The sequence below is a fragment of the Zosterops lateralis genome (assembly GCF_965231275.1).
Source record: "Zosterops lateralis genome assembly, chromosome: 3".
Classification (NCBI taxonomy): domain Eukaryota; kingdom Metazoa; phylum Chordata; class Aves; order Passeriformes; family Zosteropidae; genus Zosterops; species Zosterops lateralis.
Genome location: NC_139764.1, coordinates 112,265,043 through 112,291,564, shown reverse-complemented (window position 1 = coordinate 112,291,564; position 26,522 = coordinate 112,265,043). Strand labels below are relative to the sequence as shown.

Below are 26,522 nucleotides of genomic sequence, written 5' to 3'. Positions count from 1 at the left end.
CAATTCCCCCGGGAATATTCCAGCCGGGATTCCTCCTTTCCCAATTCCCCTGGGAATATTCCAGCCGGGATTCCTCCTTCCCCAATTCCCCCGGGAATATTCCAGCCGGGATTCCTCCTTTCCCAATTCCCCGGGAATATTCCAGCCCCGGTTCCTCCTTTCCCAATTCCCCCGGGAATATTCCAGCCCCGGTTCCTCCTGTCCATGACCTGATTTCCCGGGGGATGCTCCTGCCCCGGTTCCCCCTGTCCGGGTATTCCCGGGAGATTTTCCTGTCCAGGTACCTCCAGGAGCTTCTATTGCCCCTTTTTCCCGGGAAATTCTCCTCTCCCGGTTTCCCTTATCCCAGTTACTCCAGGACATTTTTCCAGCCCCGTTTTTTTTTCCCGGGAGACTCTCCTATCCCTGTTTCCCCTATGCCGGTACCCCCGGGAGCTGCTCTTGTCCCGTTTTCCCCAAGAGATGCTCTTATCCCGGTCCCCCTATCCCGGTTCTTCTTATCCCGGTTACCCCAGGAGATGTTCCAGCCCCGTTTTTCCCGGGAGATGCTCCTGTCCCGGTCTCCCCTATCCCGGTTTCCCCTACCCCGGTTTCCTCTATCCCAGTTACCCCAGGAAATGTTCCTGCCCTATTTTTCCTGGGAGATTCTCCTATCCCGATCTCCCCTATCCCGGTTTCCCTTATCCCGGTTACCCCAGGAGATTTTCCATCCCGGGAAAATCTCGGGATTTTCCATCCCGAGAGTTTTTCCCGGGACACTCTCCTATCCCGATCTCCCTATCTCGGTCCCCTATTCCGATCTCCCTATCTCGGTCTCCTCTATCCTGGCTACTCCAGGAGATTTTCCAGCCCTGTTTTTCCCGGGAGACTCCCCTATCCCAGTTTCCCCTATCCCAGTTTCCCCTATCCCAGTTTCCCCTATCCCAGTTTCCCCTATCCCGGTTTCCCCTATCCCGGTCCCCTATCTCGGTCTCCCCTATCCCGGTCCCCCTATCCCGGTTTCCCCAGGAGATTTTCCATCCCCGTTTTCCCCGGGAGACTCCCCTATCCCGGTTTCCCCTATCCCGGTCCCCCATCTCTGTCTCCCCCATCCCGCTCTCCCCTATCCCGGTTTCCCCTATCCCTGTTTCCCCTATCCCAGTTTCCCCTATCCCAGTTTCCCCTATCCCGGTCCCCTATCCCGGTTTCCCCTATCCCTGTTTCCCCTATCCCGGTCCCCTATCCCAGTCCCCTATCCCTGTTTCCCCTATCCCGGTTTCCCCTCTCCCGGTTTCCCCAGGACATTTTCCATCCCCGTTGTTCCCGCAGTTCCCGCTCCATCCCCTCTCCCCTCCTGCCCCGTCCCTCTCCCGGCCCGGGGCGGGCCCTGGAGCGGCGGGGGCGGCCCGGAGGGAGGGAGGGAGGGAGGAAAAGAGGGAAAAGAGGGAAGGAAAGGAGGAGGGGGCTCCGGGCCCGGCCCCGCTGCCGCTCCCGCCTACAAAAGCTCCGTCCCGGGCGGGCCCCGCTCACAGCCGGCCCCGGGCCCCGCACCCATGGGCGCCCCCCGGGCCCCGCCGCCGCCCGCGGGGTCCCCTCGCCGCCCTCGGGCCCCGGGACCCGCCGGGACACGGCCCGGGGACTGAGGGAATCCCGGGAAGAGGCCGCGGGGACATCGGGAATTCCCGCGGGTGAGCGGGGACCGGGAACCGGGAACCGGGAACCGGGAACCGGGAACCGGGAACCGAGGCGGGAGACCCGGGGCGGGCGGGGAGGGAGAGGAGCCGGTCCTGGTTCTGCCCGGGGATGCTCCAGTCCCGAATTCCTGTGTCCCGGTTCTCCCTATCCCAGTCCCTATCCCAGTTCTTATCCTGGTTCTCCCTATCCCAGTTCTTATCCCAGTTCTCCCTATCCCAGTTCTTATCCTGGTTCTCCCTATCCCAGTTCTTATCCTGGTTCTCCCTATCCCAGTTCCTATCCCAGTTCCTATCCTGGTTCTCCCTATCCCAGTTCCTATCCCAGCTCTCCCTGTCCCTGTTTCCCCGAGGGAAGTTCCTGCCCCAAATCCCTGTGGGATATTTTTTATCTCCCGGCATTCCCAGGAGATGCTCCTGTCCCAAATTCCCATGTCCCGGTTCTCCCCGGGGGATGCTCCAGTCCCAATCCCGAATTCCCGTGTCCCGGTTCCCCCTGTCCCGGTGCTCCCGATTCCTACCCCAGTTCTCTCTATCTCAGTTCTCCCTATCCCAGTTCCCATCCTGGTTCCTATCCTAGTTTTTCCTATCCCGGTTCTTATCCCAGTTCTCTCTATCCCAGTTTTTCCTATCCCAGTTCTTATCCCAGTTTTCCCTATCCCAGTTCCTATCCTAGTTCTCCCTGTCCCAGTTCCGATCCCAGTTCCTATCCCAGTTTTCCCTATCCCAGTTCCTATCCCAGTTCTTATCCTGGTTCTCCCTATCCCAGTTTTCCCTATCCCAGTTCCTATCCTGGTTCTCCCGATCCCAGTTCTCCCTACCCCAGTTCCTATCCCAGTTTTCCCTATCCTGGTTCTCCCTATCCCAGTTTTCCCTATCCTAGTTCCTATCCCAATTCTCCCTGTCCCGGTTTCCCCGAGGGAAGTTCCTGCCCCAAATCCCTGTGGGATATTTTTTATCCCCCGGCATTCCCAGGAGATGCTCCTGTCCCGGTGCCCCGGGAGAATTCCCAGCAGGAGTTTCTCCATATCCCAGTTCCCCCAGGATGTTCCTGCCCCTATTTCCCCCCATCCTTGGTCTTTTGAGGGATTTGAGAGACCCCTCTGGAATTCATGGATGGAGTTTCCCCCTTGGAATTGGGACTGAGGGCTGGGAGTGCTGCTGGTTTAACTGGGGTGGGCGAGGCACAACAGTCCCAGGGAAAACAGAATCCATGGATCTGTCCCTGCTCCAAACCCCATCCAGCCTTTCCTGGGACACTCCCAGGGATTCTCTGAGAATTCCAGCCCAGCCGGGAATTCCTTCCCAAGATCCCACCCCAAGCTCCCCTTTCCCAGTGGAAATTCCATTCCCTGTGTCCCACACCTCCAGCCCTTTCCCAAATCCCAGCTCTCCTGGAGCCCCTTGAGGCTTGGGAAGCAGCTCCAAGAATTCCCTGGATCCTTCCCTGATCCAGCTGGACATTCCCAGCTCTCCCAGCCCTCGGAGCAGCTCCGTGTCCTGCTGGTTTTGGGATCCCGGAGCTGCAGGTGGGATCTCACCTGCTCCATCCCAGAGCCGGGCAGGATCGGGATCCATCCCCATGGGACATTCCCGTTTTTCCCCAGCAGGATGGAGAACAAGGCCGTGTATCTCCACACCTTCTCCGAGCGGGAGAACGGATCCGTCCTGGAGGAGCCCTTCGAGGGAAGGAGCCTCTCCAAGCTGAACCTCTGCGAGGATGGTGAGGAGGGATCCGCCTCGGGATCCAGCTCTGGATCCACCTTGGGATCCACCTTCTGATCCACCTCTGGATCCATCTCCAGATCCGCCTCCAGATCCAGCCCTGGATCTGCCTCTGGATCCACCTTCAGATCCACCTTGGGATCCACCTCCGGATCCACCTTTGTATCCGCCTCTGGATCCACCACTGGATCCACCTCCAGATCCACCTCTGGATCCACCTTTGGATCCGCCTCTGGATCCGCCTCTGGATCCACCTCTGGATCCACCACTGGATCCACCTCCGGATCTGCCTCTGAATCCACCTTTGTATCCGCCTCTGGATCCACCTCCTGATCTGCCTCTGGATCCAACTCCAGGTCCAGATCTGGATCCGGATCTGCCTCTGGATCTGTCTCTGGATCTACCTCCAGATCCACCTCTGGATCCACCTCCGTATTTCCTGTAGATCCACCTCCAGATCTACCTCTGGATCCACCTCTGTATTTCCTGTAGATCCACCTCCGGATCTACCTCTGGATCCATCTCCACATCCTCTGGATCCAGACTGGGATCTGCCTCTGGATCCTCCTCCAGATCTACCTCCTGATCTGTCTCTGGATCCACCTCCAGGTCCAGATCTGGATCTGGATCTGCCTCTGGATCCCCCTCTGGATCCATCTCTGGATCTGCTTCTGGATCCAGATCTAGCTCTGGATCCTCCTCCAGATGCACCTTCTGATCTGCTTCTGGATCCACTTTTGGATCCAGCTCTGAATCTGGATCCACCTCTGGATCCACCCCCAGATCCTCCTCCAGATCCACCTCCTGCTCTCCCTCTGTATCCAGATCCATCTCCAGATCCAGTTCTGGATCCACCTATGGATCCATGTGGGAAGGGGAGCACGGAGAGCTCCCGGGATTTCTCGGGAAGGAGCTCTGGATGTGTCTCCCCAGGGGCAGAGCTCAGTGCTCAGCTCCGGGTTCCAGCCGGGATTCCCTGCCCTGGGAAAGGGGGTGGATTCCGTGCTGGGAGCAGCACCAGGATGTGTCCTGGGGAGGCCCTGGCAAAGGTTTTCCAGGGATTCTCTGGCTCCTCCATCCCTGGGAGTGTCCAAGGAAAGGTTGGAGCAGCCTGGGATAGTGGGAGGTGTCCTTGGGAAGAGCTTCAAGGTCCCTTCCCACCCAAACCATTCCAGGATTCTGGGATCAAGGACACTCAGGATCCATCCTGGGGGATTTTTATGGAATTTGGGGATGGAAAAGGGAAGGGAGACCCTTCCTGGAGTCCTGAGATTCCCAGTGAAGCCCCTGGATCCCGAAATTCCTTCCCAGTGAGGAGCTGAGATGGGGCTGGATCCAATCCCAGGCTGGGAGAGCTGGGAATGTCCAGCTGGATCAGGGAAGGATCCAGGGAAATCTTGGAGCCTTTTCCAGAGGGAAAGGAGAGCTGGGATTTGGGAAAGGGCTGGAGGAGCCAGGGAATGGAATTCCCACTGGGAAAGGAGAGCTTGGGGTGGGATTTTGGGAAGGAATTCCCAGCTGGGAGGGTGAGGAGGGGTTGGCTGAGCTGGGAACATCCAGCTCCAGATAAATTCCTTCCGGGAACGCTGCAAGAGGCTCATGGAGGTGATTCCAGGGGGGATCGGGACAGCTTTGGATCCAGAGAGGGAATTTCCCATCCAGGAGATCCCTGAGTGCAGATCCCATTCCCAAAGGTTGATATCCCTGCTCCTGCCTCTTCCCAACTTCCCACCGGGAAGAGAGGATCCCGATCCTGTTGTTCCCATCCTTTCTCACTGGAAAAGCTGGTAGGGAAGAGTTGGAGCCCTGCAGCACCGATCCCAGAATTCCCAACAAATCCCTTGCCCTGGGAAAGGTTGGAGGCACCTCCCTGGCTTTGGGTTTTTTATGGAATTCTCAGGGCTCATCCCATGGCTGACCCTCCAGGGAATCCCATTCCCACGGGAGAGGGATCTCTGGATTTTTGGGAAGGGGCAGGAGCAAAGTCATCCCTGAGGATGGGACCACCCGGGTCATGGAATTCATGGAAAACCCTCCCCTGGCCCAGCATTCCCGGACCTTTTCCAGGCTTTCGGGAGACCCCAAATCCCGGAATCCCGGTTGTTTTCCTCCTCCCTCTCCCTGGAGCCTGGGCAGGGGCAGGAAATGTTCGCTTTTCCTTTCCAAGGGCCGGGAATGGGAGTGGGTGGATCGGGGCGCTCCGCCAGCTCCTCCCGGAGCCGCTGGAAGTGCGAAACCTCAGGAAAACATCGCCACTTTCCTCTGGGAATTCCGGGGTGGGAGAGGGGTATCAGATCCAGCTGGAGCATCCCGGATCCCACCTGAGCCCGGAGCTCATTCCCAAAGCTCCAAAGCCGGGCGGAGTTTCGGGATCCGCCCGCCGTAACCCTTTCCCGGCTGGAGGTTTTTCCAAACATCCCAGGTTTTTTCCCCGGGATGGACACACAGGGACAACCGTGGAGCTTGGGGAGGGATCCAGGGAATGCTGGGATCTCCCTGTCCGTGGGTTCCATCCCGGAATTCCAAGGAGCAGCTCAAACCCACTGGGATGGGGCGAGATCCCACCTGGACATTGCCCGGCAGGGATGGGCCAGGCTGGGAATGGGAATTCCCAGCAGGAATGGTCCAGGCTAGAGCTGGGAATTCCGATGGGATGAAATCCCAAATCCCAGCAGGGATGATCCAAGATGAAACTGGGAATTGCTCCTGACCATGGGATGGGATGAAATCCCAAATCCCAGCAGGAATGGGCCAGGCTGGGAATGGGAATTCCCATGGGATGAGAGCCCAAATCCCAGCAGGAATGGCCCAAGCTGGAGATGGGAATTCCCATGGGATGAGATCCCAAATCCCAGCACGAATGGTCCAGGCTAGATCTGGGAATTCCTATGGGATGAGAGCCCAAATCCCAGCAGGAATGGGCCAGGCTGGAGCTGGAAGTTCCCATGGGATGAAATCTCAAATCCCAGCAGGGACGAGCCAGGCTGGAGATGGGAATTCCTATGGGATGAAATCCCAAATCCCAGCACGAATGGTCCAGGCTAGATCTGGGAATTCCTATGGGATGAGAGCCCAAATCTCAGCAGGAATGGGCCAGGCTGGAGCTGGAAGTTCCCATGGGATGAGATCTGAGATCCCAAATCCCAGCAGGGATGCTCCAGGCTGGATCTGGCCATGGATCAGGTTGGGATTTATCTCCTGTGGGATGAGGGGCTCTGGATCCAGGAGCACCAAACATTGGGATGGAGGCACCCACAGCTCCAGGTGGGAATTCCGGGCTTTTCCTCCATCTTGTCCCAGTGTCTCCTTGGGGAAACTCGGATCTGGGAAAGGGCAAATCCCAGCGGTGCTGCCTGAGCTGGAATGCAGGTGCTGGGAAAAGCTGCTCCCGGAAATCCCCGTGTTCCCACCAGGATCCAACAGGGAAGGGTTTGGGTGGGAACAGACCTTCAAACTCATCCCATTCCATGGGCAGGGACAACATTCCCGTGATCCCAGGGCTGCTCCAAGCCCATCCAACCTTTCCTTGGACACTGCCAGGGATCCAGGGATTCTCTGGGAATCCCAGCCCGGCCCCTTCCCACCCTCCCAGCCAGGAATTCCTTCCCAAGATCCAACCCAAGCTCCCCTTTCTCACTGGGAATTCTATTCCCTGGCTCCTGGCCTTCCAGCCCTTTTCCCAAATCCCAGCTCTCTTTTCCCTCTGGAAAAGGCTCCAAGGATTCCCTGGATCCTTCCCTGATCCAGCTGGACATTCCCAACTCTCCCAGCCTGAGGTTGGATCCAGCCCCATCCTGATTCCTCCTTGAGAAGGAATTTTGGGATCCAGGGTCTTCACTGGGAATCTCAGGACTCCAGGAAGGGTCTCCCTTCCCTTTTCCATCCCCAAATTCCATAAAAAAATCCATCGGGATGCATCCTGAGTGTCCTTGATCCCAGAATCCTGGAATGGTTTGGGTGGAAAGGGACCTTCAATCCCATCCCATTCCAACCCCAAAACCTCCCATCATCCCAGGCTGCTCCAACCTTTCCTCGGACGATCCCGACCATTCCCAGGCGGAATTCCAAGGCCTCTGTTGATCCATGTCCCGCTGTGTCCCGCAGATCCCGGCCGGAGGATGAGGACCTCGGGATGCTGCGGCCGGATGGGATCCGTGGCGGTGCTGAAATATTCCGTGGCGGGACTTTACCTCCTGGTCCTGCTCATCCTGGTCGGAATCTTCATCCTGGCAGGTGAGGCTGGGAATTCCTTGCCTGGGAAGGTCTTCCAAAGGGAGGAAAAATTGGAATCCAGCAGAAATCCTGAACTTCTTGGGATTGAGAGTTTGAGGATGTTCTGGCTGTGTGCGGAAGATTGGGAATGGCTTGGATTGAACCTCTGGAATTGCTGCAGGTTTTGAGGATCAGGTGCTGGGAATGCTGAGGCTGGGAGCCGGGATTTTTCCCATCACTCCTGCCCAGCTGGGTTTTCCTGGGATGAGGAGGATGGGATGCAGGGCAGGGCGTTATCCTGGCGCATTCCAGGGCTCCTGCCTCCCCTTTCCCAAATTTTGGCGAGTGCAGAGGTGGCAAAGCCCCCCTTGGGAATGCCTGGAATTCCCACCCAGCCCCTCGGGAATTACCCAGCTCATATTCCACGGATCCCATGGAATACCTGTCCCAGCTCATCCCGGCACAGGCATTCCATGGGATCCAGCACAGGCATTCCATGGGATCCAGCACAGGCATTCCATGGGATCCGTGCTGCCTCAGGCTTGTTTCTCTGCTTTGTCCTCCTGGAATAAATTTGGGAATTTCCCAGTTTAATCCTCAGTCCCAGGATATCCCTGGAGATCCCTCATTCCCACCCCAAGAGTTTATCCCCATTATCCATGGTGGGAAGGGATGTGAACCCCTTTTCCATCCCCAAATTCCACCCTCAGCTGCTCTCTGAGTGTTGGGAGAAGATTTTGCTGGAATTTTGAGGCCTCTCTCACTGATCCCCTGCTGTGCATTGTTGGGATGTTGTTGTTGGCTGGAGGATGTTGGAGCGAGGGATTCCAGGGATTCGGGACAAGCCCCGGTCCAGGAATAACAACAACAACAACCTCTGGCACCGGGAATCTTTTAATTCCCACCTCCCAGAGCGGTGAGACTGGCGGGATTCCAGGAAAACCACAGGAAAACAACTTTCCCCCCCTCCCCGGGTCGTCACCCGGAATCTTGGAAAAGGGAAGCAAAGGGGAATCAGGGAATTCAGGGAAATCATCTCCGTGGTTGTGGCTTTCTGGACGTTTGGGATTTTGAGCCAAGTCTTGGAATTTTGAGCTGGGGATGTCCAGAGTGTTCATCCCAGCTGGGAAAACCACTGGCATGGGATGGTGTGGGATAAAGGGATCACATCCAGCAGGGAGAACAGCCTCAGCTCCAGGTTGGGAGTTTGGAAAACCGGGAATATCCATGGACACCTTTAATGCACAGATTTCCCACGGAAAATCCCTTCCTGGGCTCCTGGAGACAGGCACAGAGATGGGAATTTCTCTCCCATGGAATGGCAGGGTGGTTCCGGTGGGAAGGGACATGGAAGGGTCTCTAATTCCACAGGGACACTTCCCACCATCCCAGGTTGCTCCAAGCCCCATCCAACCTGTCCTGGAATGTTTTGGGGTGGGTTTGGCCAGGAATTGTTTGGGATCCAGCCAGGGCATGTGGCCTTCCTTGGAAAAGAGGTTGGGAAAAGGGTCAGTGCTGAAAATCCAAGGAAGGGCCTAGGAGCAGTGGGAATAGGATTGTTTTCCTCCCTGGACCTGGAGTTTTCCACACAGAGCTCCGTGAATTCCCCTGGGAATTCACATTCCTTATATCCCTGGTCTTCCCAGTCCACTGAAAAGCCCCAGAGCCCACAGATATCCAACTTTTTCATGGAATCATGGAATGGTTGTGGTTGGAAAACGCCTCGGACCCTCCTCGAGCCCAACCATTCCCCTGATCCGTGTCCCCGAGTGCCGCATCCACATGGATTTAAATCCCTGCATAATGGGGATTCCAACCCTGGACAGCCTTTCCCACAAGAGAATTGTTCCTAATTCCAACCTGAACTTTCCCTGGCAAAACTTGGGGCTGTTCCCTCTTGTCATTCCTAAATAACAACAGAACCCCAAACATTCCAATGTTTTTCCCCAAGGAATGGTTTTCCCTGTAGTTTTCCATCCCTCCCATGGGAGCTCCTCCCTCCCCAATCCCTCAGATCCCTCCCAGGGATGCCGGGGCCAAACTGGGATGAGCAGAGGGAACCGAGGAGAAGAATCTCGGACAGAATTCCAGGATAAACAATGGGATTTATGGGAACAGGGATTGCAAAGATGCCTGGGAGAACCTGATTCCAGCTTGGACAGGGCTTGGAGCAGCCTGGGATGGCGGGAGGTGTTGGGCTTGGAATGGGGTGGGATTGAAGGTCCCTTCCCACCCAAACCATTCTGGGATCCTTGGGAGCTGCTGGGATGTCTCCAGGCTGGAATTCCGTTTCTTGGCTGGAAAATCCCGTGGGATGCAGCTCCAAAGGATTTCTCAGGAAAACCCTGAGCTCCAAGGAATCCTTGGATCCCCTTCCCGAACCTCAAGGGGCTCCAGAAGAGCCGGAATTTGGGAACGGGCTGGAGGGATGGTAGACAGGGAATGCAATTCCCACTGGGAAAGAGGAGTTTGGGGTGGGATCTTGGGAAGGAATTCCTGGCTGGGCTGGAATTTCCAGAGAATCCCTGGGAGCATCCAAGGAAAGGTTGGACACTGGGGCTTGGAGCAGCCTGGGATCACGGGGAATTTCCCTATCCAGGTGGAATGGGATGAGATTTACTGCTCCTTCCCACCCAAACCATTCCAGGATCCTCCAGCCCCTGACCTCCTTCTCCAGCCTCGGATTCCAGGAGGGGCTGACAGGGTGGGGGAACTTCTTTGGGGTGGGAATTTCACCTCCAAGGAACCGGGAACATCCTTGGGATCATCCCACACCCCAAGGCCTCTCCCTGACCTCCCTCCTCTCCTCTCCCTCCATCCCAGTCTCCCCACCCCGAGCATCTCCCGAGGATCTCCAGGCTCTCCTGGGAGACGTCCAACGCCTCAACGAGACCTTCCGGGACCTGCGGCTGCAGCTGCTGCCTCCCCCTCCCCATCCCGACCTCCTGGAGCACCTCTGGAGCCTCCAGGACCTCCTGCACAACCACTCGGACTCCCTGCTGCTGCTCACGGCCTCTCTGCGGAGGCTGGAGGAGCTCCTGAGGATCCTGCAGAGCCGGGCGGGACAGACGGACGTCTCCGTGTCCCGGCTCCGCGATTCCCTGAGCCGGGAGGGCGAGGCGGCTCAGCTGGAGCTCTGGAGGCTCTCGGCCGAGGCCAACGGCAGCAGGACTCTCCTGGAGCATCACCAGCTCCTCCTGGGACGCCTGGGAGGGAGGATGGAAGCCCTGGGAGAGCAGGTGGAGGCTCTGGCCGGAGCTGTGGACTCCATGAACCGCAGCCTCTCCGAGGATATCCGTCTGCAGCGTTCCCGGCTCCGGGATCTGCGGGGGATCCTGGGGAATGCCAGCCAGGACGCCCGGAGGATCCGTGCGGAGCAGGCGGCCACGGAGAGGCAGCTGAGGATGGAGCTGGCCCTGCTGGGAAATGTCACCGAGGAGCTGCGCCTCAAGGACTGGGAGCATTCCGCGGCGCTCCGGAACGTCTCCGTGATCCGGGGTGAGGAGGAGATGGGAATGAGGGGAGGGTTTGGGGATGTGGTGGGTCTCAATCTGTCGGGAATGGGAGGATGGTTGGGGTTGGGAAAGCTCTCCAAGGTTGTGGAGTCCAAGTGTGAGCCAACGCTGGTTTTAATCCACAAGGATTTTAATTCCTCCAGAGATGGGGATCCCAAACCTCCTTGGGTGTGATCTTTGTTGCCTCCCCAGATCCACAGGGATTTTAATCCCAGGAGTTCAAGGACTCCAAATCTCCCTGGGTCTGATCCATGTCACCCTCAAATCCACAGCAATCTTAATCATGGGAGTTTGGGGACCTCAAACCTCCTTGGGTCTGATCCGTGTCTGCCTCCCAAATCCACAGGGATTTTAATCCTGGGAGTCTGGGGACTCCAAACCTCCCTGGAACTATTCCGATCCCTCACAGCCCTTTCCATTGGAATAGTTCCCAATATCCAACCAAACCTTCCCTGAGGCCGTTTCCTCATCCTGTCTCTTGTTTCCCAACTCCCACCCGGCTCCAACTTTTCATGGAGATGTGGAGAGAGAAAGGGTCCCCTTGGAGCCTCCTTTTCTTCAGGCTGAGCCCCTTTCCCAGCTCCCTTGGCTGTTCCTGGGGCTCCATTCCCTTTCCCAGCTCTGTTCCCTTCCCTGGACACGCTCCAGCCCCTCCAGGGCTCTCTGGTCAGGAAGAGCCCAGATCCAGCCCCATCCATCCCTGCTCAGGTGTCTCCATCCCCTGGGAATCCCCAAATATTCCCCATCTGTGGTTGGGAATAAAGCTCCCAAGGTTCCCTCCAAGATGCCAGGACAATCTGACTTCCCCCATCCCATCTTCTCCTCCTTTTCCACCCTCAGCCCGTCCCAAATCCCGGAATGGTTTGGATGAGAAGAGCCTTTAAATCCCATCCCATCCCAACTCCAACACATTCCACTATCCCAGGTGGCTCCAAGCCTCATCCAACGTGGCCTTGGACACTTCCAGGGATCCAGGGGCAGCCACAGCTTCTCTGGGAAGAAAAAGGGGGAAACCTCATGGAGAAACCCAGGAGATCCCACTGGAAATTCCAGGATGGAGCAGGAGGTTGGGAGCAGCTCCTCTCCCGTTTTCCACCTGCGGAGACCCCGCAGGCTGTTGCTCATTCCTGGTGCTTCCAGCTGGAATTCCAGCTGGAGAGGCTCGGGGCTGGTGCCAAGCACTTGTTCCCCTTTTCCAGCTGCTGAGCTGGAGGGGATGGATGTGGTTGATCCCCAGGAGATCCATCCCCTTGGAATCCCAACAGCTCCTGGCGTCCTTCCCTTCATCCCTGCGGGATGTTGGCTCCCAATCCCTGTTTTTTTGGGGTGCTGGGATCACCCTGCCCCAGTTGTTTTGATATTTCCCTATTTCCCCACTCCTCAGATCCTGCTTTTTCCCTCCCCATCCACGGGAATGACATCCCCTGCCCTGGGACGGAGCCACCGAGGGTGGGATCCATCACGGAGCCTTGGAATCGCCTTATCCCAAAAAAAACAAACCCCTTCCCAAGGGCCAGCACTGGATTTATCAGCCCTGACACATTCCTGGCGCCCCAAACTTCCCTCTCCACCCATCCCATGGATAATTCCCGGGGCCTTGTGCCCAGCTGGATTCATCCCAGCTCCAGATGTCCTTGGGTGAGTCCGGCATGTTCCCGGATGGATTTGGCTGAGCTGTTCCCTGCCTGCCTGGGGCGGGGCCCCTTTTCCTTCTCCCCAAATCCTCAGCGATCCCAGATCCTGGATTTGGGCGATGGCAGCTTGGGAATGTCCTCAGGCCCCTCTCCAGCATCCAAGGATCGCTCCAAGCACCTCCCGTGGCTCAGGAAGGACAACACGGAGCAGTTTTGGGTTTTGGGAGTCACTGTGAGGGAGAATTCCCGGGATCACGACCCCTGGGTGGGATGTCCTGGATCCCAGCAGGTGCCATCCATCAGGAAACGCCTTATCCCACTGGGATTGGAGGCTGGGAAGCCGGGATGCAGCAGGAATGGGATTTCCTGGGAGCTGTGGGGTGGGAACAGCTGGGAATGCTCGGGAGCCTCTCCCGGCCCTTCCCAGTTTTCCTCCGGCCCAGCTGCTCCCTGTGTCCCGTCCCAAGAGCTGTTCCTGGCCTGGGACCATCCCCGGGAGGTGTCTGGAAAATCTGCAGCTGCCCCATGGCTGGAAGTGTCCATTCCCAGAGTCTGGAGTTCATTCTCTGGGATTTGGGATCCATCCCAAGGGTCTGGAGTCCATTCCTGGGGTCTGGGGCCCATTCTTTGGATCTGGAGTTCATCCTTAAGGTCTGGAGTCTGCTCCCAGGCTCTGGAGTTTGTTTCCAGGCTCTGGAGTCCATTTCAGGAGTCTGGGATTTTTTTTTCCAGGATCTGGAATCCATCCCTGGGATCCAGAGTCCATTCCTGGGATTTGGGGTCCATCCCCAGGATCTGGAGTCCATCCCTGGGATCCAGATTCCATCCCCAGGATCTGGAGCCCATTCCCATGATCCAGGGCCCATCCCCAGGATCTGGAGTCCATCCCCAGGATCCAGAGCCCATCCCTCCATCCCCTCAGCCCCCGGAGCTGTTCATTCCCTGGGGAAAAGCCAGCCAGGCCCAGGAATTCCATATTTCCCATCATCCTTTCCCATCCATGACCGCCTCCAGTCCAGGATGTTTCCCAACCTTGACATGTTGGGATCCCACTCCGGATTCTACAAAACATTCCAATTCCCGATCCATTAAAACCACTGCACATCCCTGCTCTTCCTGACCCTTTTCCATCACCTGGAGCCCTGGCTGGATCTCAGCTTCCCAAGTTCCTGGCTTTTCTGATTTCTGGGAAAACAGTTCCCAGTGGTGGATGGGTGGGAATGACCCTTCCCGGCCTCTCCCTGCCCTGTTTTCTCTCATCCCAGGAATATTTTTTCCCCATTATTTTTCTCTTCAAATTTCTTCTTCCCATTGTTTTGGCTCTCGATTATTTTCAGCTTTTGGGATTTGACCCTTTGCAGGATGAGGGATAAAACCCGGGATTGGGATCTTCTGCTCATTCCTGGGATTTTACCAAAGCCCTGCTGTCAATCCTCTCCTAAAAGGATCATCTCCAGAATTCCCAGAGGATCATCCCAGCTGGACAAACAGAAAGCATCCCTGCCTGTGGATAATCCTTAAAATCCTTTCCAACCCCAAAAATTCCAGGATTCCCAAAATGCCTATTTTCCCTGATTTCTTGCAATGATTCCCTTGGGAATGTCCCAGCTTTTGGTCTAAAGGAAAATTCCCGGAGCTGCACTCAAGGTGGAGCTTCCAGGTGAATTTTCCTGGTGCTTGGAGCAGGTTGGTGGGATCTGGTCTGGAATTCAATATCCAGAAATCCTGGAAGTTTAAAACCATGGAAAACTTCTCCAGCAGCTCCTTTCTCCCCGTGTTGTTCCCGCGTTTCTTGGGAGATCCCTGGATCTCCTGCTCCCGCAGCATATTCCCGAATCCAGGATGTGATTCCAGCCCTCCCATTGTGTTCCAGGGCCACCGGGACCCAAAGGAGACCGAGGCACGGAAGGGATGGAGGGAGAGCCCGGCCTTCCCGGCCTTCCTGGGCTCCGAGGTAAGGAAAACATTCCTGTGTCCACAAAATCCCCCAAAACCCCATCCTGAAAAACCCTGGCTGATCCAAATCCAACGGGACAACTCCCGGTGACTTCCCGAGCCACCCCTCGGGATGTCCCAACTCCTGAGGGATACGGGGATGGATCTGCTCTCCTGGATCCTGGAACATCCATCCTGGGGATGGGAAAAATGTCATTGCCCACACAGCTCCAGGAAATCCACGCCGATATTCCCAGATTCCAGGATCTCCCAGACAATCTGGAGCTGGAATTGGCTGCCCCATTCCCAAACTGAGCCTTCCAAGGCACCGGGGCTGGAATTGCTGCTGGATCCCCCCAGCAGATCCCAGGAACCCTTCCTGGGGCCTCAGCTCCAAGACTTTTCCAGAATGTTTTTTCCAATGCCAATTTTCCCACCCCCCCTTTTTTATCCCATTGTTTTTGGGGAGGAATTCCATTGGAAGCCACCAGAGGACATTCCCACCCTGAGGAAGACTTGGCTCCAGCTGTCTCTGATTTTAAGGGAAACCTGGGAATGCTGGCTCTGCTTCCAAGGGCTGGGAATGGCACAGAGGTGGTGCAGGATCCCCCAGGGATCCATTCCACCGGGAGCAGGGATCCACTTGGATCCCACAGGATGGAGCTCCAGGGCCAGATCCAGGACTAGATCCAGGTTTGGATTCGTATTCAGGTCAAGGTCCAGATCCAGGTTTGGACTCACATCCAGGTCAAAGCCTGGGTCCAGGTTTGGGTCCAGGCCTAAGTCCAGGTTCAGGTCCAGTTCCAGACCCAGATGTTGATCCCAATCTGTGTCCAATTCAATGTCCAAGACCAGGTCAAGGTCCATGACCAGCTCCAGGACCAGATTCAGATCTGGACTCATGCTCAGGTCCAGGTCCAGATCCAGATCCAGGGCCAGTTCCATGACCAGGTCTGGATTCAGGTCCAGGTCAAGATCCAGATCCTGATCCAAGTCCAGGTTCAGATATGGCTCTAGATCCAGATCCAGGTCCATATCCAGGACCAGGACCACGACAAGGTCTGGATCCAGATCCGGGTCCAGGTCCATATCCCAGATCAGTTCCAGGACCAGGTCCGGATCCAGGTCTAGGTCAAGACCTAGATTCCAATCCAAGTGCAGATTCAGATTTGGATCCAGATCCAGGTCCATATCCAGGACCAGGACCAGGTCTGGATCCAGATCTAGGCCCATATCCAGGTCCATATCCAGGTCCAGGTCTAGACCAATCCCTGTTATCCCCTGCTCCAAACCCACCCCATAGGAGCCTGGATGTCAGATCCCCATCCAGATCCTGATCCATCCCTGGTATCCCTTGCTCCATGGATTCTGAGGCACCACCACCTTGCTGGGATTGCTTTGGGCTCAAACTCTGGGATTTTGGGATCGTTCCCTCCCAGCCCCAGCCAAGCCCAGCCTGGAAATCTGATCTCCCTCGGACAGTCCCTCCAGCTGCCTGTGCTCCTTCTCCCTCCAGCTGGAATTCCTGGCGCTGACGGATTCATGACTGTTTTTCTTGGGTGTAACAACCCTCAGAATTATATTGGCTCTTTTCCTTGGTTTTCCCTTTTTTTTTCCCCCACCTCATTTTGTTCTTGTTCAAACAGAAAAACAAAACAATCCTGGGAGGGTTCACCCTCGGGAAGAGTTGTGGGAAGAGCCATGATTCTTAGGTCTTTTCCTGGAGTTTTTCAGGATGTGGGCATGACCCTTTGGATCTGAGTTCAGGTCGGGTTCAGGTGTATCCCTGGAAAAGCTCCTTTTCCATGGAAAATCCACCTTCCTGCCCTACAGAAATCCAGGTCCTGATCCCTCCTTGTGATGGACACAGCAGGGAAAAACTGGAGCTCGGGAGCTGGGGCTGGAATTCCTCCTGGCGAGATTTTTTCCTCATAAACCAGAGGAAAATCATGACTGAGTTTGGAAAAGCCCAGCCTGGGAAGGGTGGGAGCAGTGGTGTCCAGGGAATTCCAGGCTCCCTCCACACAGATGGAGGATCCTGGCAGAGCTTTGGATCCGACCCCAGCTCAGGATGAATCCCTGCTGGATCATTCCAGTGGGATCACCCTCAGGTCCCACCAGGTCCTGTCTCCAGCACAGGGTCCTTCCCTCCACCCCAGATCCACATCTGGATCCAGCTCCAGGTCCTGGTTGGGGTCCAGGACTGGATGCAGGTCCAGGACCAGATGCAGATCCAGATCCAAGTCCAGATCCGGGTCCAGGTCCAGGTCCAGTTTCAGGACCAGGTCCAGGACCAGATCCACAACTGGATCCAGGTCAAGGTCCAGGATCAGGACCAGATCCAGTTTCAGGACCAGGACCAGGTCCACGACCAGGTCCAGCTCAAAATGCAGGTTGAGGACCAGATCCAGATCCGGGTCCAGCTCCCACATGGATGGAGGTCTCCTCCAAGGTTTGGATGTGTCCCCTGCGAAGGAATTCCCAAACTCCAGTCCCAGTTCCCACCTCCCAGAGGTTAGGAATGTTCACACCAGGGGGTTTCATCCCTCTCCTTCTCCAATAAATATCCAACTCCTTGGATTCAGGGGACCTGGAGCTCATGGGGGACACATCCCAATTCTTTGGGATGGATCCTGGTTTTCCTTCCTTGACCTCTGGCTTTGGAGCCCCATCCAAGCCTAAGGATGCTCAGGAATTTCTTAGCACCCGGATAAATCTGTCCTGGATCCCAGAAAAGTGCAGGAAAAGGATGGGCTGGACTCTCTGGGGTCTCCTGGTGTTCCTGGACTCCTGGCACGTCAGGATGGCAGAATTCTGCTGGAATTTTGTGTCCTTGTCCTCATTCCAGGGCTTCCTGGGGAGCGGGGCCTCCCCGGCCCACGTGGACTGAAGGGGGACCAGGGAGAGCTCGGCCCTCGCGGTCCCATGGGAATGCGCGGATTCAAAGGTACGGACGCGGATTCCGGCCGGGATGAGCTCCGGAGATCCTGGGATGTGGGGCAGAGCCATGGAAAGGGGAGTGGGGGGATCCTCTGGCTCGGGGAAACCACCTGGATCTCCTGGAGGAACGGGAATGCCAATGATCCCTATGCTGACGTCATTCTGCTGAGGAACAGCAGGGCTTGGAGGGAACAGATGGATTTGGGATGGGTTTGGGATGGATGGATGGATTTGGGATGTCCTCCCATTCCATGGGGCTCCATGGGCACCTCCCGGGATGTGCTCCCATGCCTGACTCCAGCCAGGATTTGGAAATAATCTCCTGGAGGTTTTCCGGGGCATTCCTGACTCACTGCCATTTCCCATCTTCCCACTTTCGCATTTTCCCGGGAAAACGGCAGGAGTAAGAAGTCGGGATTCAGCGGCACACCTGGGATGGGAAATTCCGAGCCCCAACCAAAACCAGGATCAACAATCCCAAAAAATGCCCTTTGTGCCTCAAAATTCCCACTGGGGAGGCAAGAAGGGAAAACAGCCTGGGAAGAGCTGGGAGTTGTAAGGAAAGGAAACCTGGAGTGGGCTGGATTTGGGATTGGCTGGGAAAGGACCCCAAAGATCCTCAAATTCCACACCCTTCCACACCCCTCCTCTATCCTAGGTTGCTCCAGGAGGTTGGAAAACCCCTGGATACATCCCCAGAGCACTGGGAACATCTGGGGTTTTCTCACTGGCCCAGGCCAAGAGCTCCTTAAATCCAGAAAATGATCCCAGAAAATCCCTGGTGGGTTGGGCTGGGATTTGCCAGGCTGATGCCAGATTTGCTCAGCAAGGAATCGTGGAATTGTTGAGGCTGGAAAAGTTCTCTGAGTCCAACCATTCCCAGCCCAGATCTGTGTCCCCAAGTGCCACATCCCCGTGGATTTCAATCCCTTGGGAATGGGGGCTCCACTGCCAGACTCCATGGGCTTTTCCAACCTCAGCAATTCCATGAAAATCTCAAAACCATTCCCAGATCCCATCCCCATCCCAGGGATCCCTCATGTCCCACATGGATGAGTGGGGTCACTCCCAGGGCTCCCCAAATGTGTCCCCCCCAAAAATCCATCCCCATCTCCCTCCCCCCCAGAATGTCAGATACAGGCGTTCATCCAACCTCTTTTCCAGTGAAAATCCTTCCATCCAACCCCTTTTCCAACGAAAATCCAACCCCTCTGGCAGCGTTTGGGCAGTTTATGGGATTCTCTGGAATTTATGGGAAACAGACCCAGATCTGGGCACGAATCCAAAGCCAGGCTTTGCCTTAAATCCCAAATTTCTGCAGAACTTGTCCTACCCTTCCCCAAGGACTTCCTTCTGAGCACAGGAGCCTTTGGTTCCCTGGGAATTGCATCCCAGGAATCCTGGGATGGGGGTTTTAGCTGTGCAGGAGCCTCCTCATGGAAAATTCCAGGTTGAAACCTCTCACGGAGCTGCTCCGACCTGGCGGAGGAACAGCAGATTCCCGAGTCCTTTTCCTTGTTGGTATTTTCCCATTTTCCATGGGGTTTCCCTCAAAAGGACCCCAGTGGAGGATTTTTCCCCCCTCATTTACAAATGGGCAAAATTATCCTGGGAAGTGAGGGCAGGTCCGCCAGTTTTCCATGGAAAAAGGTCATGCAGGGAATACACTCAAGAGGAGACAGCAGGAAAAATCCAAAGTGGGATTGGTAATTTAGGGATAAATTCAGGGGGACAAGAGAAGATTCTTTCTGGAACATCCCCAGGATGGAGTTTTTGGGAATGTTCCTGGAGGCACAACCTGATTCCAGCTGGGAAAACCTGGGGACTGGTGGATTCTCCTGGGGCTTTTCCCAAGATTTTGGGATCCATTGATCTCTGTGGATCCATGGGAAGAGCTGAGGGTTTCTGTCACTGTGTCCAGGCCTGAATTTTGTGCACAATCCCCCCCAAAAAAAAGATGGGAAAATGGCCAGGAACGCTTTGATGGTCATTGGGGGATGGACCAGGAGAGGCTTCCCCCAAATTCCTGGGCTCTGTCCCAGCCCTGGGGCTCCCTCCAGGCTCTCAGGGAATTTGATCCCATTTTTTGGGATGTTCTCCAGCCCTGACAGCTTGGGAGCTGGAGCCACCAAGTTATTCCCACCAGAAAATTCCTGGGAAAGAGAGGAGAGTTGGGAAGAGGGGGAGAGGAGACACAATCCCAGAGGAGCCGTGGCTGCCCCTGGATCCCTGGGAGTGTCCAAGGAAAGGCTGGAGCACCCAACATCCGGAGGTGTTGGGTTTGGAATGGGATGGGATTGAAGGTCCCTTCCCACCCAACCCATTCCAGGATTCCCAGATTGTTGCTGCTCTCGGGGTGGTTATGGACACTGGGACAAGTTGGGGATTTAGGGGTGCTGCAGGGATGGGAATCCTCTTCCAAATTCCACAGTCCCAGGATGCTCCAACATTTCCTCGGACACTCCCAGGGTTTCTGTGGGAATTCCAGCCCAGCCGGGAATTCCTTCCCAAGATCCCACTGAAAGCTCCTCTTTCCCACTGGGAATTCCATTCCCTGGCTCCTGGCCCTCCAGCCCTTTCCCAAATTCTGGCTCTCCTGGAGCCCCTTGAGGCTCTGGAAGGGGCTCCAAGGATTCCCTGGATCTTTCCCTGATCCAGGTGAACATTCCCAGCTCTCCCAGCCTGGCTCCAGAGGGGCTCCAGCAGCTCCATGGCCTCCTCTGGAATTTCTCCTTCTGGAATCAGGATCCCAGGGCTGGAGCAGCTCCACAGGTGGGGCCTCACCTGAGCAGGACAATCCCACTTTTCCTGCTGCCCAAACTTTGGGATCAGCTCAGGATGAGGCCATTCCCAGATCATTCCACCCCCTTCTGGGGATGGATCTATCCGACCCAGGATCATTGTTTCTCAATCCCGTTTTCCCTGCGCTGGCCAGGCTGGATGTGAGGAGCATCCTGACCCCATCCCCAGCCTGGAGCCACATCCCTGGCCCCATTCCCGGGAGTTTCCATCTGGATCCCATCAGCTCCGGGCTGCTTTCCCTCATCCCACACAGCTGCTCCTGCCCGCAGGACCAATCCCGCTCTCCCGGAGCCTCCCAGGGAAAGGGCCGGAATTTCCTGCCAAGCTCTGGTTTTTTGGGATTGTTTTCTATCCGATGTTTTTCTTTATCCCGGATTTTGTAGCCACTCCGGGCGTTGTTTGTTGTTCCTGGAGGCCGGAGCATCCCTGAGCCTTTCCCTTGGGATCGGGCCAGGCTTGGAATCAGCAAATCCAAGCCCCTGATCCTGCTCAGGACCTGGAAAACCTGGGATTGAGGGAGGAGGAGGCTCCAGGAGAGCCAAGGAATGACCGAGCTCGTTAGTGAGGTCATTAATGGGATATTAAACCGTGATTGGGATATGAAATCATTCCTGGGATATCAAAAGGGTGAGAATGTTTATCCAGCTGCTCCCAACCCCCTGGCATCACCCTTTTGGATACGAGGATACGTATGGATATGAGGATACGAGGATGGATACGAGGCTGGTGCTTTCTCAGGGATTTGGGAATCCACACCCCCATCCCTGAGCACCAAATGAGGCGTTTTTAGCCCCAAATGGGGAATTTCCACCCCCAAATCAGGGATTTCATCCCGAAATCCAGGGTTTTGTTGCTTTTTATGGGATCTGCAGTCAGGAATTCCAGGCCTTCATCTTCCCTCTGCCACAGGACGCAGAATGCTGGAGGATTTTTTTGGGATTTCCCATCCCTCCGGAGCAGGGATGGGAAATTCCAACAATTCCGGATCTTTCTCTTCCCAGGTGACCGCGGCCCCAAGGGGGACAAGGGCGACCGAGGTGCCACCGCTGGGACAGGTGAGCTCCTGGTGGGATCCACGGAGATCCCAGCATGGATTTGGGGGAGTTTTTTGGGAATTAGGAGCCTGAAAGGGGGGGAAATTCCTGATGCAAAGAGGCTGCTGGGCAAACCATCCCAGGGTTTTCCTGCCTGGGTGAGGAGGAACGGGAAGGAGGGTGGGAAGTGGAAAGGATGGTGGGAATGGGAAAGGACCGGGAATGGGAAAGGACTGGGAATTCTGGAGGGAAGAGGTTGGGAATGCTGGTGGTGTCCTCCAGGCTTGCTGCCATCCCAAGGGACATCCCTGCCTGGAACATTCCCTCTGGAATTCCAGGGACATCACTCCTTGGGGACATTCTCCCTGGGACTCCAGAGACATCCCAGCTTGGGGACATTCTCCCTGGGACTCCAGGGACATCCCAGCTTGGGGACATTCCTCTTTTGGGACACTCCCCCTGGAATCCCAAGGACATCCCTCCCTGGGAACATTCCCCTTGGAATCAGGGACATCCCTGCCTGGGGACGTCCCAGCTTGGGGACATTCCCTCTGGAATCTCAAGGATGTCCCTCCTGCCACCCCAGGGCCATCCCTCGTCCCTGCTTGGGGACATTCCCCTCGGAGCCCCAGGGACATCCTGGCCTGGGGACGTTCCTCTTTGGGGACATTCCCCCTGGAATCTCAGGGACATCCCCGCTGCCACTGCAGGGACATCCCTGCCTGGGGACATTTGTCACCATGGATGACGTCACCATGGACGATGTCATCATCCCTTTGAGATGTCACCATCCCTGGAGTTGTCACCACAGATGATGTCACCATGGACGCTGTCACCACAGATGACGTCACCATGGATTATGTCACCATGGATGACATCAAAATGGATGATGTCATCATTCCTTTGAGATGTCATAATCCCTGGGGATGTCACCATAGAAGATGTCATGGTGGATGACATCACCAAGGATGACATCACATAAATTATGTCATGAAAGATGAGATCACCATGGATGATGTCATCACCTAAATATGTTACCATGGATTACCTCACCACATATAATGTCACCATGGATGACATCACCATCCCTTTGAGATCTCACCTTCCCTGGGGATGCCACCATGGATGATGTCACCATGGATGATGTCACCATGGATGATGTCACCATGGATGATGTCACCCTCCCTGGGGATGTCACCAACCCTGCAGTTGTCACCAACTCTGCAGTTTTCACCATGGATGACGTCATGATTGATGACAATGTGACTGATGACATCACCACAGAGAACGTAATCACTGATGATGTCACCACCTATGACGTCACCATTGATGATGTCAAAATGGATGATGTCACCATCTCATTGAGATGTCACTATCCCTGGGGATCTCACCAAGGATAATGTCACCATGGATGATGTCATCACAAATTATATCACCATGGATGATGTCACCACCCGTGGGGTTGTCACTGCGGCTGATGTCACCACATATTACGTCACCATGTATGACATCACCACGTATGACATCATCCCTGCCCCGCCCATTCCTGCAGCTCCGGCCGAGGGCTCCGTGCGGCTCCTGAACGGCTCCGGGCCCCACGAGGGGCGCCTGGAGATCTTCCACGAGCGGCGCTGGGGCTCCGTCTGCGACGACGGCTGGGACAGCCGGGACGGCGACGTGGCCTGCCGCATGCTGGGATTCCCGGGAGCCGCCGACGTCTTCCGCATGGCGCGCTTCGGACAAGGTGGGACGGCCAAAGGGAGCTGGGAATCCATCCCAAAGGATCGGGGAATGACCCCATATCCTTCCCAAGGGAGAAATCCCAAATCCATCCCAAAGGGGCTGAGGGGAAAGCTCCAAATCCATCCCAAAGGGGAAAATCCCAAACCCATCCAAAAGGGGTCCCGAAGGATGACCCCAAGCCCATCCAAAAGAGGCTGGGGATGTCCCCAAATCCATCCCAAAGAGACTGGGAAGACATCCCCAAATCCTTCCTGAAGGGGAAAATCCCAAATCCATCCCAACGGGGCTGGAGAGGACCCCAAAAGGGGTAACCCCAAATCCATCCCAAAGAGACTGGGAGGATGATCCCAAATCCATCCCAAAGGGGAAAACCCCAAACCCATCCAAAAGGGGCCCCGAAGGACGATCCCAAATCCTTCCCAAAGGGGAAATCCCAAATCCACCCCAAAGAGACTGGGAGGACGACCCCAAATCTATCCCAAAGGGGCCAGGAGGATGATCCTAAATCCATTCCAAAGGGCACAAGGGGAAAACCCCAAATCCATCCCAAAGGGGTCCCAAAGGACAGCTGCAAATCTTTCCCAAAGACACTGGAGAATTACTCCAAATCCATCCCTAAAGGGCCCAGAGGGAAAAGCTCAATTTCATCCCAAAGGGGCCAGGAGGACAATCCCAAATCCATCCCAAAAGAACCAGGGAAAACCCCAAATCCATCCCAAAGGGGCCCCAAAGGATAACCCCAAACCCATCCCAAAGGGGAAAATCCCAAATCCATCCCAAAGGGGCCAAGGATAACCCTAAACTCATCCCAAAGGGAAAACCCCAAATCCATCCCAAAGGGACCATCCCAGCCCTAGATCCCAGCTGGGCACAGGGAATGGCATCATTCCCAGAGAAATAAAAGATTTGGTTCTTCTGTGGGTGGGGCAGAGAGAGATGGGCATTTATGGGGCTTATGGGGTTTATGGGGTTTATAGAAGTTTATGGGGATTTATGGGAGTTTATGGGGATTTATGGGGTTTGTGGGGATTCAGGAATGGCCAGGGTGGGACAACCCATGGGATTTGGGAATGGCCAAGGTGGGACAGCCCGTGGGATTTGGCTGCCATCTGAAGAGTGCCAGGCTCTGGAATGGATTCCCAGGGAATTGGGGACATTCCTGACCCTTCCAGAGCTCCCAGAGTGTTTGGAACCCAGGGACAGGGAGGGGTTTTGGGGGATCCTTTCCCAGTCTGGGGGTTCCAGAATTCCTTTGAACTCCTCGGGTTTGCCTCTCCACCTTTTGGAGCCGATGGATTCTGGAAAAGCCACTCCACGAGTGCAGCCGGATCCTTCCGGAGCTGCTGTCCTGCATTCCCACCTCAGGAGATCTCGGGATGTTCTCCCACCACTGATCCATCCATTCCACTTGGCCTTGGACACTGCCAGGGATTCTCTGGGAATTCCAGCCCAGCCAGGAATTCCTTCCCAAGATCCCACCCCAAGCTCCCCTTTCCCAGTGGGAATTCCATTCCCTGGCTCCCGGCCCTCCAGCCCTTTTCCCAAATTCCAGCTCTCCTGGAGCACCTTGAGGCTTGGGAAGCAGCTCCAAGGATTCTCCGTATCCGTCCATGATCCAGCTGGACATTCCCAGCTCTCCCAGCCCTCAGAGCAGCTCCGGGATCTCTCCAGGGCTGGACGGATCCACGGATATTCCAGATCCCTGGAATTCCAGCCCCCGTGTCGGTGTTTCCGCAGGCTCCGGGCAGATCTGGATGGATGATGTGTCCTGCACGGGCAGCGAGGAATCCCTGGAGCTCTGCAGCTTCTCGGGATGGGGCCGCACCAACTGCGGACACGCCGAGGACGCCGGAGTGCGCTGCCGGACGGACTGACCCCACAGCCGGCCCCAAAGGGAAACCCCAAATCCATCCCAAAGAGACCAGGGGATGATCCCAAATCCATCCTGAAGGGGAAATCCCAAATCCAGCCCAAAGAGAAGAGGGGATGATCCCAAATCCAGCCTCAAGGGGAAATCCCAAATCCAGCCCAAAGAGAACCAGGGGATGATCCCAATCCATCCTGAAGGGGAAATCCCAAATCCATTCTGAAGCAGAAATCCAAAATCCATCCTGAAGGGGAAATCCCAAATCCATCCCAAAGAGACTGGGGGATGATCCCAAATCCATCCTGAAGGAGAAATCCCATATCCATTCCAAACAGACCAGGCGAAAACCCCAAATCCATTCAAAAACCATCCCAAAGGGGACAATCTTAAATCCATCCCAAAAGGGACAATGCCCAATCCATTCTAAAGGGAAAAATCCCAAATCCATCCCAAAGAGACCAGGGGATGATCCCAAATTTATCCTGAAGGGCTAAATCCCAAACCCATTCCAAAGGGGAAAACCCCAAACCCATTCCAAAGGGGAAAACCCCAAATCCATTCTGAAGGGGCCAGGGACAACCCCAAATCCATCCCAAAGGGGCCCTGATGGATGACCCCAAATCCATCCCAAAGGGGAAAACCCCAAACCCATCCCAAAGGATCCCAGCCGGGCCCAGGGAATGGGATCATTCCCAGAGAAATAAAGGCTTTGGTTCTTCTCTGTGTGGGGTTTGTGGGGTTTATGGGGTCTATGGGGTTTATGGATATTTTTCGGGTCTATGGATATTTATTGGGTTTATGGGATTAATGGGGTTTATGGATATTTATTGGGTTTATAGGATTAATGGGGTTTATGGAGTTTATGGGATGTATTGAGTTCATGGGATTTAAGGGGATTTATGGGGTTTCATGGGGTTTATGGGGGTTAATGGGATTTAATGGGGTTTATGGGGTTTTATAGGATTTATGGGGGTTTATGTGGTTATGGGGCTTATGGAGGTTTATGGGGGTTTATCTAGTTTATGGAGGTTTATGGAGTTTATAGGGTTTTATGGGGTTAATGGGATTATGGGGTTTATGGGGGTCCAAGGACCTCAAAGAGGGATGGGGATTTATGGGGTCTGGGGGGCTGTGGGGGGTCAGAAAGTGACGGGGGCCCAGGGGGTCTGTGGGGTCAGGGAACGATTGGGGTTTATGGGGTTGCAGGGATAGGGGGGTTAGGGGCATTCATGGGGTTTAGAGGGATTTATGGGGATCCAGGGACCCCCACAGCACACCACTATATTCCTACCCCCCCCTCCATCCTCCCTCAGCCCCTCCCACCCCCATAGAGCCCCCATAACGCCCCAAATCCGCCCCATTGCTTTTGGGGCCGCCCCAAAACAGCCTCGGCCCCAAGCCACGCCCACTTCGCGCTGGCCACGCCCTCACATTGGACACGCCGA

The 26,522-nt window shown here is 55.6% G+C and overlaps 1 protein-coding gene across 1 annotated transcript; it reads left to right on the top strand.

Annotated features, from left to right (window-relative positions):
- Nucleotides 1-1,615: 1,615 nt before the first annotated feature.
- Nucleotides 1,616-25,180, top strand: SCARA5 (scavenger receptor class A member 5). Its single transcript, XM_083858525.1, has 9 exons — nt 1,616-1,667; nt 3,281-3,393; nt 7,500-7,628; nt 10,431-11,105; nt 14,630-14,710; nt 17,540-17,638; nt 21,435-21,488; nt 23,020-23,211; nt 24,948-25,180. Exons 2-9 carry the CDS (start codon nt 3,282-3,284, stop codon nt 25,082-25,084), a joined length of 1,479 nt encoding a protein of 492 aa, XP_083714651.1. The 5' UTR covers nt 1,616-1,667; nt 3,281; the 3' UTR covers nt 25,085-25,180.
- The last annotated feature ends 1,342 nt before the right edge of the window (nt 25,181-26,522 follow it).